The sequence below is a fragment of the Cyclopterus lumpus genome, chromosome 9 (genome assembly GCF_009769545.1).
Source record: "Cyclopterus lumpus isolate fCycLum1 chromosome 9, fCycLum1.pri, whole genome shotgun sequence".
NCBI lineage: Eukaryota > Metazoa > Chordata > Actinopteri > Perciformes > Cyclopteridae > Cyclopterus > Cyclopterus lumpus.
The window spans coordinates 7,632,495-7,648,409 of record NC_046974.1 but is presented as its reverse complement, the minus strand read 5'-3'; the positions used below and the strand labels follow the sequence as shown (position 1 = coordinate 7,648,409).

Sequence of the window (15,915 nt, the reverse complement as noted above, 5' to 3'; positions counted from 1 at the left end):
TCATATGATTTGGTTTCAAGGTTCGGGGAAAGAAAAAACTTATTTGTTTTACACAAATGTTAAATTTTTGTCTAAATGTTTGTATGTCAATTTGTATACTTGTTTAATTATCAGTCAGTAAATGCTTTGGCTAGTGAGATAGAGAGTAAGATAAAATAAGATAAGATCATTCTTTATTAGTCCCACAGTGGGAACATTAACAGGATTACAGTAACAAAGGGATAAAGTGCACACAGACATTGTAAGATCAAATATAACAATAGGCAGTAAACAGTAAATAAAACAGTCATCAGTCTGAATAAGTAACTGAATACTATATACAATAATATACACACAGAGGCAGAATAAATATGGCTATTTCCACAGTGTATTGGTATAAATATTGCACAGGTTGGAGTGAATGAAGTGATTGAAGTGTTTTTAAGTGTTTTTAAGTGTTTTGTGGTCTACTGGGAGCTCAGCTGGTTGTGCACCCTGACAGCAGCAGGAAGGAAGGAGCTGCGCAGAGCTGCCAGTGTGTCCTGCATGGGGTGGGAGGTGTTGTCCATCAGGGATGATAGTTTAGCCATCATCCTCCTGTCTCCCACCACCTCCACCGTATCCAGTGGACACCCCAGCACGCTGCTGGCCTTCTTGAAAAGTTTGTTTAGTCTCTAACATAAAGTATATATAACTGACAGTTCTGTCAATTCAGCTCAACTCAATTCATTGCATTGAGTACTTGAGGGGACGACTGTCATCAGACATAAAATGACTGGAAGCCGAAATAAACACAAATGACCGTTAATCAAGGCAATGCTGCCCTCTGGTGGTGAAATAAAGTATTGCAGACCATAACGACACGGAACTTCCGTTTTAACGTATTTTTACCTCATACTTCAAGTGAACACCCAGGTATTTATAATATCTCACAATCTCAATGTCCATTCCCTCGTTTACCCCGCCGGAAGTCCACCACCAGCTCTTTGGTTTTTACCGTTAATCAAAGCAATGCTGCCCTCTGGTGGTGAAATAGAGTATTGCAGAGACCATAACGACACGGAACTTCCTGTTCACAGAAGACGTTTTGTATGTTTACCTCATACTTCCTGGACCGGGTGAAGAAGCTGCAGAGATGTACAGACGTAGTTAGTGGGATAGAAGCATCTCATCTCGAAATGTACAGTCACGTCAGCGCAGCCGCAGTCCGCTGAACGATATCTATCTCGCGAGGTCTCTCCCAGAATGCAATTCCTCCATCTGTTTCACTTTCACTCTTGAATTACTTTGTGCACGCTCGGTTAATACTGCGTGCTGAAGAACACACGGTAAGTGGACATTAAAAAAAAGAATGCTTTGCATGAATGATTAACGTTAAGAATGTTTGACGACATAGCAACCCCTGAAGTAAGAGGCTTTATTTCCACAGGGACTCGATCGTGACCCTAAATGATTGGAAATGTTTGTGATATCGAAAGTACTTCACTTCACTTTGAAAGTCCAGGGATGGTTGTGCCTCATTATTATTCACCGTTTGTTTGTGTAGCAGTTGTCCTTAGTTGTCTTTTAGAAACGTGAAATAGATAATAAGAAATGCGAATCAACTCCATCCTGGTTGTTCCCTAACCAGCCTATCGGTGTCCACAGGTCCTTTGGGATGTAAGATGAGTTATTTAAATACGATTTGAAGATGCACATTCAAACTGGAGTACCGCTGAACATAACCATACATGCGTATGATATTTGTATTACAGCGGAGAGGATTTCCTGCCTGTCACCATGCTGGCTGCACCTGTCCTGCTGCTGCTGCTCGTTCCCTTTTCTCCCTCATCAGCAGCACAGCTACCAAACCCGGGCCAAGCCAAGGTTGCCCTCGTGGCCACCAACGGCCAGCCGTTCCCCTGGGACCGCATGAGACTTCCCAAAACCGTCTCCCCCTTCCACTACGACCTGAGCCTCCATCCCAACCTGACCACCCTCGACTTCACAGGGGTTGTTCGTATCCAGCTGGATGTGCACGAAGACACCCGCGCCATCGTCCTCCACGCCAAGCAGATGCAGGTGTCCAACGTGTGGCTCCTTGCACCCGAAGGCGTGAGGCCTCTCCGGGTGTTGGAGTATCCTCGTTTCCATCAGCTCGCCCTGCTGTCGGACTCGGTGCTGACCAAAGGTAGGAGGTATGAAGTTCAGCTGGAGTTTGCTGCCAACCTTTCCGACAGCTTCCATGGTTTCTACAAGAGCAGCTACCGCAGCAGCAGTGGGGAAGTCCGGTAAGAGCACCAATGACTTTCCTTTTTCTACGTCACATTTAAAGGAGCCGCATGTAGCATTTTAACATCGCGGAATCAGCGGCACGTTAATTTGGGATGTAAAAGTAAACACGATAAATCGAGACCACGAGTGACCACATGATTGGCGGCCTCTCCGAACAGCTTTTCACTGGATATTACGGGATGTGATGTGAAGCTGTTTGTCCAGACACATATGCATCTGGAAACAAAAGGGTTGATGGGAAACCAATCTTAGTTTGAGGACCAGCACAAACAACAGCATCACGAGTATCATTTTACCAAAGATTTTTTAGCAAACAACAAATTTACCGATTAAAAATCGATTTAGAAAATGCTACATGTAGCAGCTTTTAATGATCCTTTAATCTTCTTCCAGCATGATATAACTTGTGTTTTACTATTATTTCTTTACATTATTAGGGTTCTGGCATCCACACAGTTTGAAGCCACCTTTGCTCGTGCGGCCTTCCCCTGTTTTGATGAGCCCGCCTTCAAAGCCAACTTCACCATACAGATTATACGAGAGCCACGCCACATAGCCATATCCAACATGCCCATGGTACACACGAATGCAGCAACATCAGTTCATTTAGATATAAGAACAGTAGAATTATTCCAAATAAAAACTGGTTACCAAAATTGAGTTACGCCTTCATCTTCGCTGTCAAATTTAACAAAATTAAACACAGTAAAGAAGCTTATTAGTACTTATTCATCGTATTCTGTCTGCAATTGACCTCTTGACCTCTGCTTTCTCTTCTCCATTTCTCTCGCTACAAACCTGTGTTTCTCAGGTAAAAACGGTGGCGTTGCCGGGCGGGTTGCTTGAGGATCACTTCGACACCAGTGTAAAAATGAGTACTTACCTGGTGGCCTACATTGTGTCTGACTTCCTGTCTGTGAGCAAGACCACCCAGCATGGCGTCAAGGTGAGGCGGACGAGTTCTCTCACTCCGAACATGTTTATTATTTTATAGAGACAGTTTAAACGGTAAAATGTCACGTCACAAACGCTCTTTGACTGAACTGAACCAACGACCGTCAGATCTCCATCTACGCCGTGGCTGAGAAGATTGACCAGACAGCCTTTGCGCTGGATGCTGCCGTCAAGCTGCTGGACTTCTACGATGACTATTTTGATATTCCTTACCCACTTCCCAAACAGGGTCAGTATTTAAAAATTAGGTAGACATGGTTTTACCTGAGACTCGGCCTGCAGTAAACCGTTGAAAACAGTGATTTGTGCACATACATTTGGGTATCTGGAATTGGCTAATATCCCAAAACTGTGAAATAAGACAACCCAGCCCTTGTTTACTCCCAAGATCAGTAAACATGTGATTCAACAAGCCATTCAGATTTGGTTCCCCTTTCTTTATCACATGCAGCCCCTCCCCCATATCTAAGTATCTCAACCCACACTTGAGAACTACAAAAAACATATTTTTTATGCAAGCCAATCGGAGCTTCAGACAGAGAGTGAATGCAAGTGTATTCAGGTATTTAATGTGTTCTTTGAACATTAAATCATAATATATGTTCTCTATAAATCTATAAATCTCAAATACAAGTATGAGTCTGAACATGAGCATGATACGTCCACTTTAAGACAAAAAGAAATAATAATAGTAATAATTTAACAATAATAATTGAAGGGGTCATGAATGTACCATATATAGTTGCTTTCATGTGCTTGATGTCGTACCCTGCAGACCTGGCTGCAATCCCTGACTTCCAGTCGGGCGCGATGGAGAACTGGGGGCTGACCACCTACAGAGAGACGGGCCTCCTCTTTGACCCCGACAAGTCCTCAGCTTCAGACAAGCTGGGGATCACCAAGGTCATCGCCCATGAGCTTGCACACCAGGTAGCTGGCCTTGCAATCACACCCCGTCGGTGTCGCACTTCATCATTCTGTACAACGCGGCCGCGGGGGGTTGGGAAGTTACGCAGGGCGTGATCGAAGTTGCACTTGTTGCACGTCGAAAAAACCCAAAGATGCATTTGTCTGTTTTGATAGCGGCCTTGCACATGAAATTGATGCGCGTGGTTCTTCTTCTCCTGTCCAGTGGTTCGGTAACCTGGTGACAATGGAGTGGTGGAACGACCTCTGGCTCAATGAGGGTTTCGCCAAGTTCATGGAGTATATTTCTCTCGACATCACCTACCCGGAGCTGCAAGTGGTGAGAGCCGAGGGAACCGACTGGTATCTGACTGAGCACATGTGAACGAGTGGTCAGAGCATCCTGTGTGTATATTTCTTTTTCATATCTCTGTATTTCGGTCTCTTGAAGCTGTATTCCTAAAGGAGGATGTTGATGGGACAGTGTACTATAAAAGTACAATACTGTGCATGAGCTGAATATCTTGTGTATTTGTGGATCATTTCTTTTTCTCTCTGACTCAGCTCCTCCCTCTTCACTCTCACATGTTTCCTCTCCTCTCCTTGTCTTTCAGGATGACTTCTTCTTGGGGAAATGTTTTGATGCCATGGAGGTCGACTCCCTCAGCTCCTCCCACCCGGTCTCCACCGATGTGGAAAACCCCACTCAGATCCAGGAGATGTTCGACGACGTTTCATACGACAAGGTCAGCCGTATTCTGGCATAAATCATAATTTGCATAAATAAGTTATCCCCACACTGCAGACGGAAAAAAAAAACACATCAATACTCCGGCATAATAACATAGACAAGTACACAATGGAATTTATATAATAATATATTTTCTTTCCAGGGGGCGTGTATTCTGAATATGCTGCGGGACTTCCTGACTCCTGAGGCTTTTGAGATTGGCATCATCCGATACCTCAAGCGCTACAGCTACCAAAACACAGTCAACAGCCACCTGTGGGAGAGCCTGACTGATGTGAGTGATGTGTGTATGTGTGTGTGTGTGTGTGTATTTTATATTACTATAGTGTCAATATTTTTGTAATTGGCCTTTCTGTTTCCTGCTCATGGAGCCCTGGGGTATCAGTAGTCCGGCTGTAGACGTATCATTTGAGACCTGGCGTGTTTGAGGATTAAATGCTGAATGTGTGAACTGTTCTGACTCCAAAGCGTTCTGCTCTTCGCCATCAGATCTGCAACTCGGACGATCTGGACAAAGGCCGAATGAAACACAAAGAATTCTGCTCCCAGCGCAGCGTCCAGTCGGGAGCCTCCGTAAGTTAGTGACCCGGGTTCAACGCAGCACTCTTACTGATACCGATTACTTACATATATTCTGGAACTATAATTACATGACGCTCAGCAAGCGTTATTATTCAAAGTGGATTTTTACGTGTACAAATTTTATGGTCTTTTTTTTTTTTTTTTGCGACTGACTACACGCATTTCATATTTCTGTATTTCCCCCCAAAATAAATTCTACTCTCCTGTAGCTGTTACTGTTTATGATGTTCAGTCATCTTTATGTGTATCTGTGTGTACATACGCAGAAATGGTACCCCGGTGATGAGCTGGATGTCAGGGCCATCATGGACACCTGGACGCTGCAGGAGGGCTTCCCTCTGGTCACTGTGGAGGTCAGAGGTCGGGAGGTCCGGCTCAGTCAGGAGCGCTACTTGAAGACAGACGACCACTCCCTCACCGAAGGGTACAATGTCAGATTAGTCCGGATTAAGATTATGAGTGCTACGGCAGATAACGCCGGTGCACAGCATCAGTCAAGTCTCTCTTGATATATATAATAGTATACCATGGCGTAATAGTGTGCTACTACAGCCACTGTGCCTTTTCTCTTTACTACCGCCAGATTGTGCCGAAAAAATGACAAGTCACAGGCTGTTGTGATTCTCGTGCAAGAATCTATAAATTTGTTGCCGATATTGCTCTCATTTGTTGCAACGTCTGACTTCTAAGAGAGCAAACTGCACCTTTTGGGATGTAGCATGAACGTGATGCAGTGACGTTTTAAAGTGTGTCATCTTTACCCCTTTGTATTATTTCAGTAATTGTTGCATTTCAATTCAAAATGATTATTTTGTCAAAAATGATCCTTCTAGATTCCTGTGGCAGATCCCACTGACCTACATGACCAGCGCCTCCAAAACCACCCACCGCTTCCTGCTTAAGACAAAGACCGGTGAGAGTGTCGCGATGACCCCGATTTCCATATTGCTATATGTTTTTATACTTCATCCGAATATTGTTCGCAGCATTTTAATGCTACAAGTCCTCTCCTCACTGTCTTTAACTCCTCCTCCATGCAGGTGTCCTTCACCTGCCGGAGGAGGCGGACTGGGTGAAGTTCAACGTGGACATGAGCGGCTACTACATGGTGCACTACGCAGGTGACGGGTGGAACTCCCTCATCAAACTGCTGCAGCACAACCACACCGCCCTGAGCAGCAACGATCGCGCCAGCCTCATCCACAATGTCTTCCAGCTGGTCAGGTCTGTTTACAGAACGGGATGATAACCCGTTGAAGCGGCTGTGCATCCTTTATCGTGTGAATAGGGATATAAGATGGACACAAAAACGTTCAGCCTGTCCCGTGTGTTTACAGCACAGGGAAGGTGAGGCTGGACACGGCTCTGGAGCTGTCTCTCTACCTGTCCAGGGAGACTGAGATCATGGCCGTGACTCAGGGCTTCGGGGAGCTCGTACCCCTCTACAAACTGATGGAGAAGAGAGACATGGCTGCCCTGGAGAACCAGATGAAGGTTGGTAAATGCAGCAGTGATGATTCGGACCAATAAGCTTCAAATTCTAGACAAAGAAAATAAGAGATGCATGTCTTCTTACACTTAAAGATGCCCTAGTGGAGTTTATAAACAGACACAAGTTATGTTTACATTTGGTGTTACTCTTTAAAACTCATTGTGTGTGTATTTCGGTCCTCATACAACATTTGCAAATCTAATTTATTGCCTTTGCTGTTATACTGCTGCTTTTCTGGGCGCATTACCGCTACCTGTGGATGTGTGGAACAGTTTGAAAGCATTGGCAGGAATGTGCACGAGACAAACAACAAAGGGGAGCTCCTCCTGAACAAACTGCTCCATATTGCTACTAGAGGTCAAACACACGACAAGGTTCTGCTAGTGCTTCTGTGTTATACACACTGAGTCCAGGGTCCCTCGCATGAGCACTAGAACAGCCTGGAAAACAAAGGACTGTGCACGTGTCGTGTGAGCAGAGTGCTCCTTGTAACTCCTTGGAGTTCAAACAAAGAGAAATTCCTCTCAGGCCACCAGGAGACATCCCAGAATACAACACATGTTCAATAAACGTACAGTTGAAACTAAAGTTATTTTCTCTTGAAATCATTATAGTTTCCCTTTTTAATGTAACAGGTTTTAAGAACTGCAGGAGGGCTCCATTGTGTCTTTGATTAATTCATCGACCATTTTGTCAGTAAATTGTCGAGTGAACGATTAATAAACCGACTGCGTGTGTTCCTCAGAACTACATTGTTGATCTGTTCCGGGGGCTGATTGATCGGCAGGAGTGGACTGACTCAGGATCAGTGTCTGAGCGAGTGCTGAGGAGCTACCTGCTGCTGTTCAGCTGCGTCAGGAACTACGCTCCCTGTGTGACGAAGGCCTCCCAACTCTTCGACAGCTGGAGGGACTCTGACGGCACCGTGAGGTCAGCGGGCACATCGGCCGTTTCCTTTTAGCTATTTGTTTACGATTCCTTCCTCACAAATACCGCCCGTGAGCTTTGAATATTTATAGGCACTTGTACGTAGAGATTACACGTTTTCAGTTTGTCGCGACTGAACTCTGACTTGAATTGTTTCAGCCTCCCTGTCGACATCACCATGGCTGTGTTTGTGATTGGAGCTCGAACACCAGAGGGGTGGGACTTCCTGTTTGAGGAGTACCGCCGTTCGCTGCAAATGTCTGTAAAGAGCCGCATGAAGTCGGCGATGACCGTCAGCCCACTGCAGGACAAGCTCAAGTGGTGCGTACATCACACAACACTTTTAGCTCCCCCCCCACTGTTTCTATTTTCGACCTTCCTTCACCCTTATTTCTTTTCCACAGGATGATGGAGCAGAGCCTCCACGGCGAGGTGATGAAGACTCAGGATCTCCCAGGTGTGGTCGTCTCAGTCAGCAAGAACCCCCGGGGCTACAAACTGGCCTGGGACTTCCTCCGAGCCAACTGGCCCACTCTGATCAAGAAGTCAGTCATCATGCATACACCATACATGCCTCTCTAAACTATGTGTACTCTAAGAGCGTTAGTCAAAAATGTCTTAAAGCTGCAGTTTAAAATGACTCAAATTTAAATGTTAGTGTATTTACTGGCCTGTCATTTCACAAGATATATACAAGAGTCAATAACAAACAAATGAAATCTGTAGAGCCTGATAACAATGTATTGTAGTCGTGTTTTCTAAACTTTGAACTCCGTCTCCGTAGATTTGACCTGGGCTCGAGCACCATATCCCACTTGGTGACGGAAGTGACCAACCAGTATTCTACCAGGGAGATGTTAGATGAGGTAAGGGAGGCTGTGGCCATACTTTTGGGCTTTAATTACTTGCTGTTGCCCCAAGAACCTGGCTTTTTTTAGTGTTAATGTAGCTTGTTATTTAGGGATTTAAATAAGTGTAAATCCACGCTCGGGTTTATGTGCCACATGTTTACTTTGTCTTCTTTTGTTTGCTATAACTTTGTTCCTAATTTAACAATAAATAAATAAACTGGGGGAAATAATTAGTCACGAACAGCCGTTTGCAAGCTGATCTGTTCAGCAATGTAAAATCCAATTGTTTTGTATTGACCAACGGGCCGTTACAATGCGATGACTCGACACACTCTGCTGCTCGAGGCTTTCAGCTCGTTCATCAGATGAATGCAGATCCTCGGATGTGTTTTTTTTAAAGTCCAGCTACTCTGTGCTCAGGTGAGAAGCTTCTTTGGCTCTCTGACGGAGGAGTCGGGCTCCGAGATGAGATGTATCCGGCAGACCTACGAGACCATCGAGGAGAACATCCGCTGGATGGACACCAACCGTCCTCTGCTGCAAGCCTGGCTGGACAAGCGCAGCCACAGAGCCGCGCATGAAGATTTATAGCTCCGGATTGGACAATTGTGTTGCTAGAGGCGGAAATTACAAGACGTGTGGATGCAACTCACAAGATTTGGAGTCCGATTGAATCACACATTTGAACACAATTCACAAGGATGTTAACATCAGTGACTCCAGCCTGTAAAGATAAAAAAAAAGAGTTATCTTAGTACATCATAATTCATAATCCCAAATCAGAATGACCTGACATGATGGCACTTAATGTGTCAACAATCAGGACTTACTTGTGACGCCTCTGTAAACTACAACCTAAAAACCTTTGCCCCTCAGGTTCAAACAGAGTTATTGCAGATTTCCTGAAAGAAGCCCAATATGGTAAAGGTTTTCAGGGGGGATAAAAGTCCAATGAAATGCGCTCTGCAATAGTCATGACAACGGAACATTTGTGTTCAGAGTTTTCTATGTGTTTGTTTGTTTGTTTGTTTTTTAGGTTCAAAGAGGAGGTGAAGTGTTTCCTGTGCAAAGTATCTGTTTAAGTTCATTTCCATTCCTGCTGCATTATCACTGCAGAAAGCAACACCTTGTGTTCAGTGCCGCACCAAAATAAATGTACTGCACATTGGATATTAATATTTTCCTCAAATATTTAAGTACCAGACCACTACCTTTTTAAAAAATGTTATTCAGAAAACACTGCTGTAGAATCAGATCAAATACATATGAAAATGAAAATGAATTCAACCGACGCCACCATTCTCAAATTAATGATAAAAGGCAGTGCTCGATAAGGAATGTGTTGTATTTGGTTTATTCAACACAACAACATTTCATGCCTTATTTTGATAAGACTGTAAAATATTCTCTCAGACAGGATTCATAGAAATGCTGTTGTTTTGTAAGGCGATATGTGTTAAATTAAATAAAATATTGGACAGATATTGTATTCTATTGTTTTTTTGGGTGTCTTATTATAATGATAATAATATTGGTAATACTTGCATGTTAAATCCTGGTATTTATGTGGCTGTAACCTTTGTAAATGTTCACTCCTGATCAGCAGGTCAAACTATTCAGTCACATAAACACACACACATAAACACACACTCATACAATATAAAAACCAAAGTTGCTAAACAACTTGAGAAGTATTTGTTTATAAAACAAAAGCATCGACATCCCTTAACCTGTCACGGTGGAGTGCTCGTCGACCTGTCGCAGCTGTTGCATAATGTGCCTCTGAAAATGACCTCTGATGATGTCACATTGATGCTTTTTACAGAAAGTCAGTTTGACAAACGGGTGGAGTTTGTTAGACATGGGTGTGAAGTTGCATTATGGTAAATGTAGTATGAAAAAAGGGGTTCTAAAAGTTGTGTCGATATCTTTTACGCCTCAGTCTTAAGAAAGTGTTCCGACCTCATGGAAGTGCAATGTTAAACCGAAAACAACCAGTTTTGTCAAAGAAAGTCCCATGAATTCATGTTGATTAAGCAAAGTGTGTCAAGTTCTTTCCCCACCATGAGCACAGAAGGATTCTCACACATCCTCTCAGACTCCTGTTTCCACTGTAACTTCCCTCTCAGCCGAGGCCTTGTGGATAGAGGTAGCTGTTACTTTAAATCGTCTAATGTTGCCATAAATTCTTCTGATGGACCTTTAGCACAAACTAATAAAACACACCGTCGGACTGAAAACGTAGATGCAAAAAATATGATTTTTATGAGCATATATTCATACACAAAAGACTTGTGTAGAAGCTTAAACACAAGGTTGATATAACACCTTTTATTTCTGAGGGTGTTTTAAGGGGCTGAGATACATGCTGGGCTTTGCACTCACTCCAGTGCATGTATACACACACAAACACACACACACACACACACACACACACACCGCCCCCTCATCAAACCGCACTTCGCTCCAGTGAGTTTTCCCTCCCGGTCGTACACCTGAGGAGAGCCGTCTCTGGACTGGAGGTAAGACTTTCTACTTCTGCTTCCCGTTCATGGAATCCGTTTCTCAATGACTGAAAACTAATTAAATCTCATTATCTCAAATGAAGCGTATTGGGAGCCGTTTATTTGTTTAGTCAGTATATTTACAGACTTGACCCGTGTTCCAGTGTGCTCACTGTGTTGTGAGTTTTGACCTCACCTACCTCTGGGCATTTTGTGTGGTCTTTTGTTTGCTAGGTTTGGTTTAATAATCTACTCGGCATATAAAAGTAGTAATGTTAAACCACCTGAAATATTTATAGTTTGTGTTTCCCTACAACAACAGATTCACGATCACGTTGAGGATTTAATCCACACGAAGAGTTTAGAAAAGTGAAAGTTCAGTCAATTTTGATCAAAAAGGGTCTCCTTCGTTGTGCTAATAGCAACCATCATCAATAATAATGTTAATATTAAAGCCTGTCTTTAACCACAGAGCCAAACAGCTCCATATTGGTTCCACTTCACTTGAGAGGAAGTCGACATTGTGCCGGAAGTCACAACTTCTTAATAGTGACTCGGCAGAACTGTAGTGGTACCTGAATTGACCCGCTTTTTTTGGGTGTTGATCTGACAAATGACGTGCACAGTAATGCACTTGTGATTGTGTGTGCCAATATCTGTTGACTAATATGTTGTGACAGCATACGGGGACTAAATGCCACTGATTGCCGACCAGAGATCAGTACAATTCCATAATCTGTGTAGACATCAACTATTCATGACCCAGGAACAGCCCTCTTCTCAGCTTGTGAATGAGTTACCAGGAAATCCCATAGCTAAAGAGGAGGAGAATATTTTCAAGTCGGTTTATCTGAAGTTTTCTGCCAAATTAAAATGAGAATGTCTCAATATTCCTGTTGATTACCTGACAACGTTTCCACTACATTGGAACAATTATAATCACTTGATATCTGGGATTGTAAACTGAGGTAACGGTAGGACAAACCTTTTTCCAGGGAGAGATGTGCTTGTATAAGTTAATTATCTCTCCGCCCACAAGTAGAGACAGGCAATACAATAGCCTTGACTCATGACGTCTCAGACAAAACATTTATGGGTCTTAAGTGCAAAGTATATTTTTCTGTTGACCCAGCAAAAGAAAAACAAGACATGCATGTTCAAAGTCTATGAATAGGCAGCTATAGAAATAATACATATTTAGATAAACAAGGGTAATTATGTGCCTTTATGTTATATAGGCCACTCTCACTGCCAGGCCCCTTTTCACCCCAATTGACTTGAACTCCTCCACACACCCACATGCTTGACCTAGGGCGGAAACTGTGGGCATTTTTGTGGACCAACTGACTGACTGACTAAAATGTGTGTAATTGATGGCAAAATCAATATGCAATGTTTTGCCTGTCTCCTCTTCAGGTTCGTAGAGTGTTTTTCTGCCTCCGTTTCCATTTTGGTCCATCTGGAGTTCATCCACAGAGCTTAAATAATGTCATTTTCCAGCATTCCCATTCTGGAGTAAGACACGATTATGTTCCTCTATTTGTTTTCCTCTCACAACCTCCACCTTCCAAAATGACACTTCCTTCATTTCCTTTTCTCTCCACCTCCCTCTGTCCTGTACCCATCTCCTTGTTTCTCATCCTCCTCTCAAACCCGTCTCCTCGTCTTCCTCTCCCAAGGATCTTCCTGGGCATGCTGGGCTTCGGCCTCTCCATCATGTTCTGCACGACCTTCTGCAGAGTGTGCAGCCGCTTAAGAGAGGAGCAGATAGACAGGGAGGCGTGGAGACACAGTGAGCAGGACACGCGCCCTCCTCCCATATATTTCATCCCCTTCCACGGAAACATGTCACAGCAGGACAGCGAAGACCACCACAGGGGGCCTCGATACAGCCAGGAGCTCCACACACCGCCACGATATAGCAACTCTGTCATCTGCGGGCCCCCACCTTCCTACAATGAGGTGATTCTAAAATGACAGCTGAAAAAAATGACAAAGAAATTCCTGCCCATCGATTTCAATGCGTATTCATATTTATATTTTAACTTTGCATTTCTTTCCGTGTATCTCAGCTGGGATTGAAGCCTGACGATCTGCCCCCTGCATACACAGAGAACCACGTTCCTGTGTATCCCATCGCAGCTCCACCTCACACGGACACGGTTCAGCCAACACAGTCACAACAATAAACCGGGGGCACCCCACTGAGCCTCTACTGAGGTTATGGACAGTCTTGATTATTGAACTGCCTCATGAACTTGAGTGAGCCGGCTCTGGAGTAAACAATGTTTCAAGGATAAGTTTTTTATCGTGAGCTTGGAGCTGCAGAAATGGCTCCAGGTTTACAGCTACAATGCCATGAGGGACAGCACGTTCTCCGAGCCACTAAAAGAGATTTTACTCCCGTGTACTCCGGTGATTGTTAAAATGGGATTCCCTTGATTCCACTTGTTTTCTCCAACAAGGTTTGTTTTCATGTCCATCTGCTTCTTTTTAATTAGCAGTATCTCATAAATAGTATTAATGAAAGTGTAAATTCAGGTGTGAATGTGAATCCAATGGGGCCACTATGTGGCCATTTATGAATCTCCTTGTTTCTGTCGTCTACACAGGATAACTGTCTATTGCTATGGGCATTTTAATGCAGATCTTGATCCACATGCTGATTTAAAAACATCTAAATGTTTTCTTTGCATCAAAATTACAGGTTGAGAAGATTGTTCAGTCTTAGGGAGTTCTTTGTAGTTTATATTTTGTGTTTAATATAAACTATAATATACAATACTGAACTGAGTAGCAGCCTTGAGACAAATCCAGAGACACACACAAGTTAAGTGACTGAATGATGCGTTCAAATCAAATAGGAACAACTTTCGGAACGACTTGCTTGTTATCAGGTAATCAGATAATCCAACTTGAAGTCGGCTGTAGATCTTAATATGATTATGTTGTCATTGCATGTTTAAAAGTCAGGTATAAAGGGCATGTACCTGAAATCTGAAGGCAGTATTTTAAGTTCAGAGGTATGCTTTCCCAAATGACAGGTACTGATGAGGAACTACAGTTTGAAAACAAGAGAGTTGCTTTTTGTGAGATTTTGCTCAAAGCCTTGAATTAAACAACGACCTTACTGTAAATTAATTGTGTTAATGAGCAAATAGCCAATACGAACATGTGAATTGTACAAATACAGTAGCTGGTCTACCAACAGAACCCTGAATAAAACGACAAAACATGTGTGTCACTCCAAAGATATGTCTGTAATGTCAAGGAAAAATGAATTGGAAATATTGTCTCGATGAAATCTACCTTTATGTCTATATATTTAATGTTACGCCATAGTTCTATGTAAATGAAGATGTTCTTAATGATATTATCATTGGTGTTGTTCCACAAACAATAAATACAGCCCTCTAACTGAACTTTCTGTTGAACATTAACATCGAGATGGGGTGGAAAGTCATGTTAGGTCTGGTACTTCTTCAAGCAACAACTTGTATTGAATCAATGTGCATTGTTTGTCTTCATGATGCACCCACAATCTCTATATACTGATACAAGTTACAAGGAAAAACGCCTTTTAACCTTTTCACCTTTTAACTAGTTGGTGGAAATCTTGAATCAGAGATATACTACAACGGACGCTTTTTTCCTTACTAAACTTACTGTCGCATTAAAAAGACATCATCAATGCCACTGGGATGGCAGGCACACTCTCTCCGCTTTGAAAACACACATGTAAAGGTTTGCAATCACTCCAAAACCTCATGACGTTTCAAAGTTAGTATTATAATGTCACATTCTGTAAATCCACTCACAACCTCTCATATAATATTTTCTCTGACAGAACCAGTGGTTCAGTGAATCACACAGGATGGCCACCAGCGTGGCCAGGCTGACGTGCAGCCACACATGGCCCAATGTGTCTCACAGACAGTCACCCGTGAGCTGTAATCCTATATATGTCAAGAGTACTTAAAACCACAGATTGTATGGAGGCTCAAACGTGTACTTTTCTCTCTGTTTTACAGCAACTGGATGTGGAGTCGTATTCCAGCCTGCGTAAGGGAAAACCCTCTCCTCTTATACATCTCCTTACTCTCTCACCAGGTGCAGGGGGCGTGTGTGTATGTGTGTGTGTGTGTGTGTGTGTGTGTGCGCGCTATTGTGTGTGAGTACGTCTGTGCGGATGCATTAGCTTGAATCCCATGATATCTTTCATTCTCGTTTTAGAGTCAGAGTGTAATTTTATGACAACAACTGCATAGCCATAGGCCTGCAAAGCTATAGGAAACTGGATGGTGCAGGTTAAACACTAGAGGGCAGTGCAAGTGTGTTGTTTCGTGTCCACGGCTTGTTGTTATTTATATTTATTCCACACAATTCACAACCAAACTGAAGCTGGTTTAAAAGAAAGAAAATGTTGCCAAACCACATTTCCTCGGCAAGTCTGAGATTACCGCCTGTGAAAAGCTCATCATCCTGTCTCATGTGTTGACGGAAACAATATTCCACGATGATGCATATGTCTGTATTACAGGAATGCTTCCAATATTTAATTTCAAGGCTTCGAGAGTCAATCTGACAGCTTGGTGATTTTTGGCACATGCAAACCAGCCCTTGTACGGAGATTCTACTGTGTACCAAAACGTGTTTTTTTTGGAAATATGTGAGAGGTTATCAGTGGGAAAATAT

General features: G+C 43.1%; 1 protein-coding gene across 1 annotated transcript; it reads left to right on the top strand.

The window, feature by feature from the left end:
- The first annotated feature begins 1,018 nt into the window (after positions 1–1,018).
- Positions 1,019–10,200, top strand: erap1b (endoplasmic reticulum aminopeptidase 1b). Its single transcript, XM_034540562.1, has 19 exons — positions 1,019–1,307; positions 1,734–2,249; positions 2,691–2,829; positions 3,065–3,199; positions 3,316–3,436; positions 3,983–4,137; positions 4,340–4,453; positions 4,728–4,859; positions 5,007–5,138; positions 5,354–5,437; positions 5,713–5,870; positions 6,280–6,359; positions 6,487–6,670; positions 6,784–6,940; positions 7,684–7,868; positions 8,025–8,186; positions 8,270–8,410; positions 8,650–8,731; positions 9,137–10,200. Exons 2-19 carry the CDS (start codon positions 1,759–1,761, stop codon positions 9,305–9,307), a joined length of 2,823 nt encoding a protein of 940 aa, XP_034396453.1. The 5' UTR covers positions 1,019–1,307; positions 1,734–1,758; the 3' UTR covers positions 9,308–10,200.
- The last annotated feature ends 5,715 nt before the right edge of the window (positions 10,201–15,915 follow it).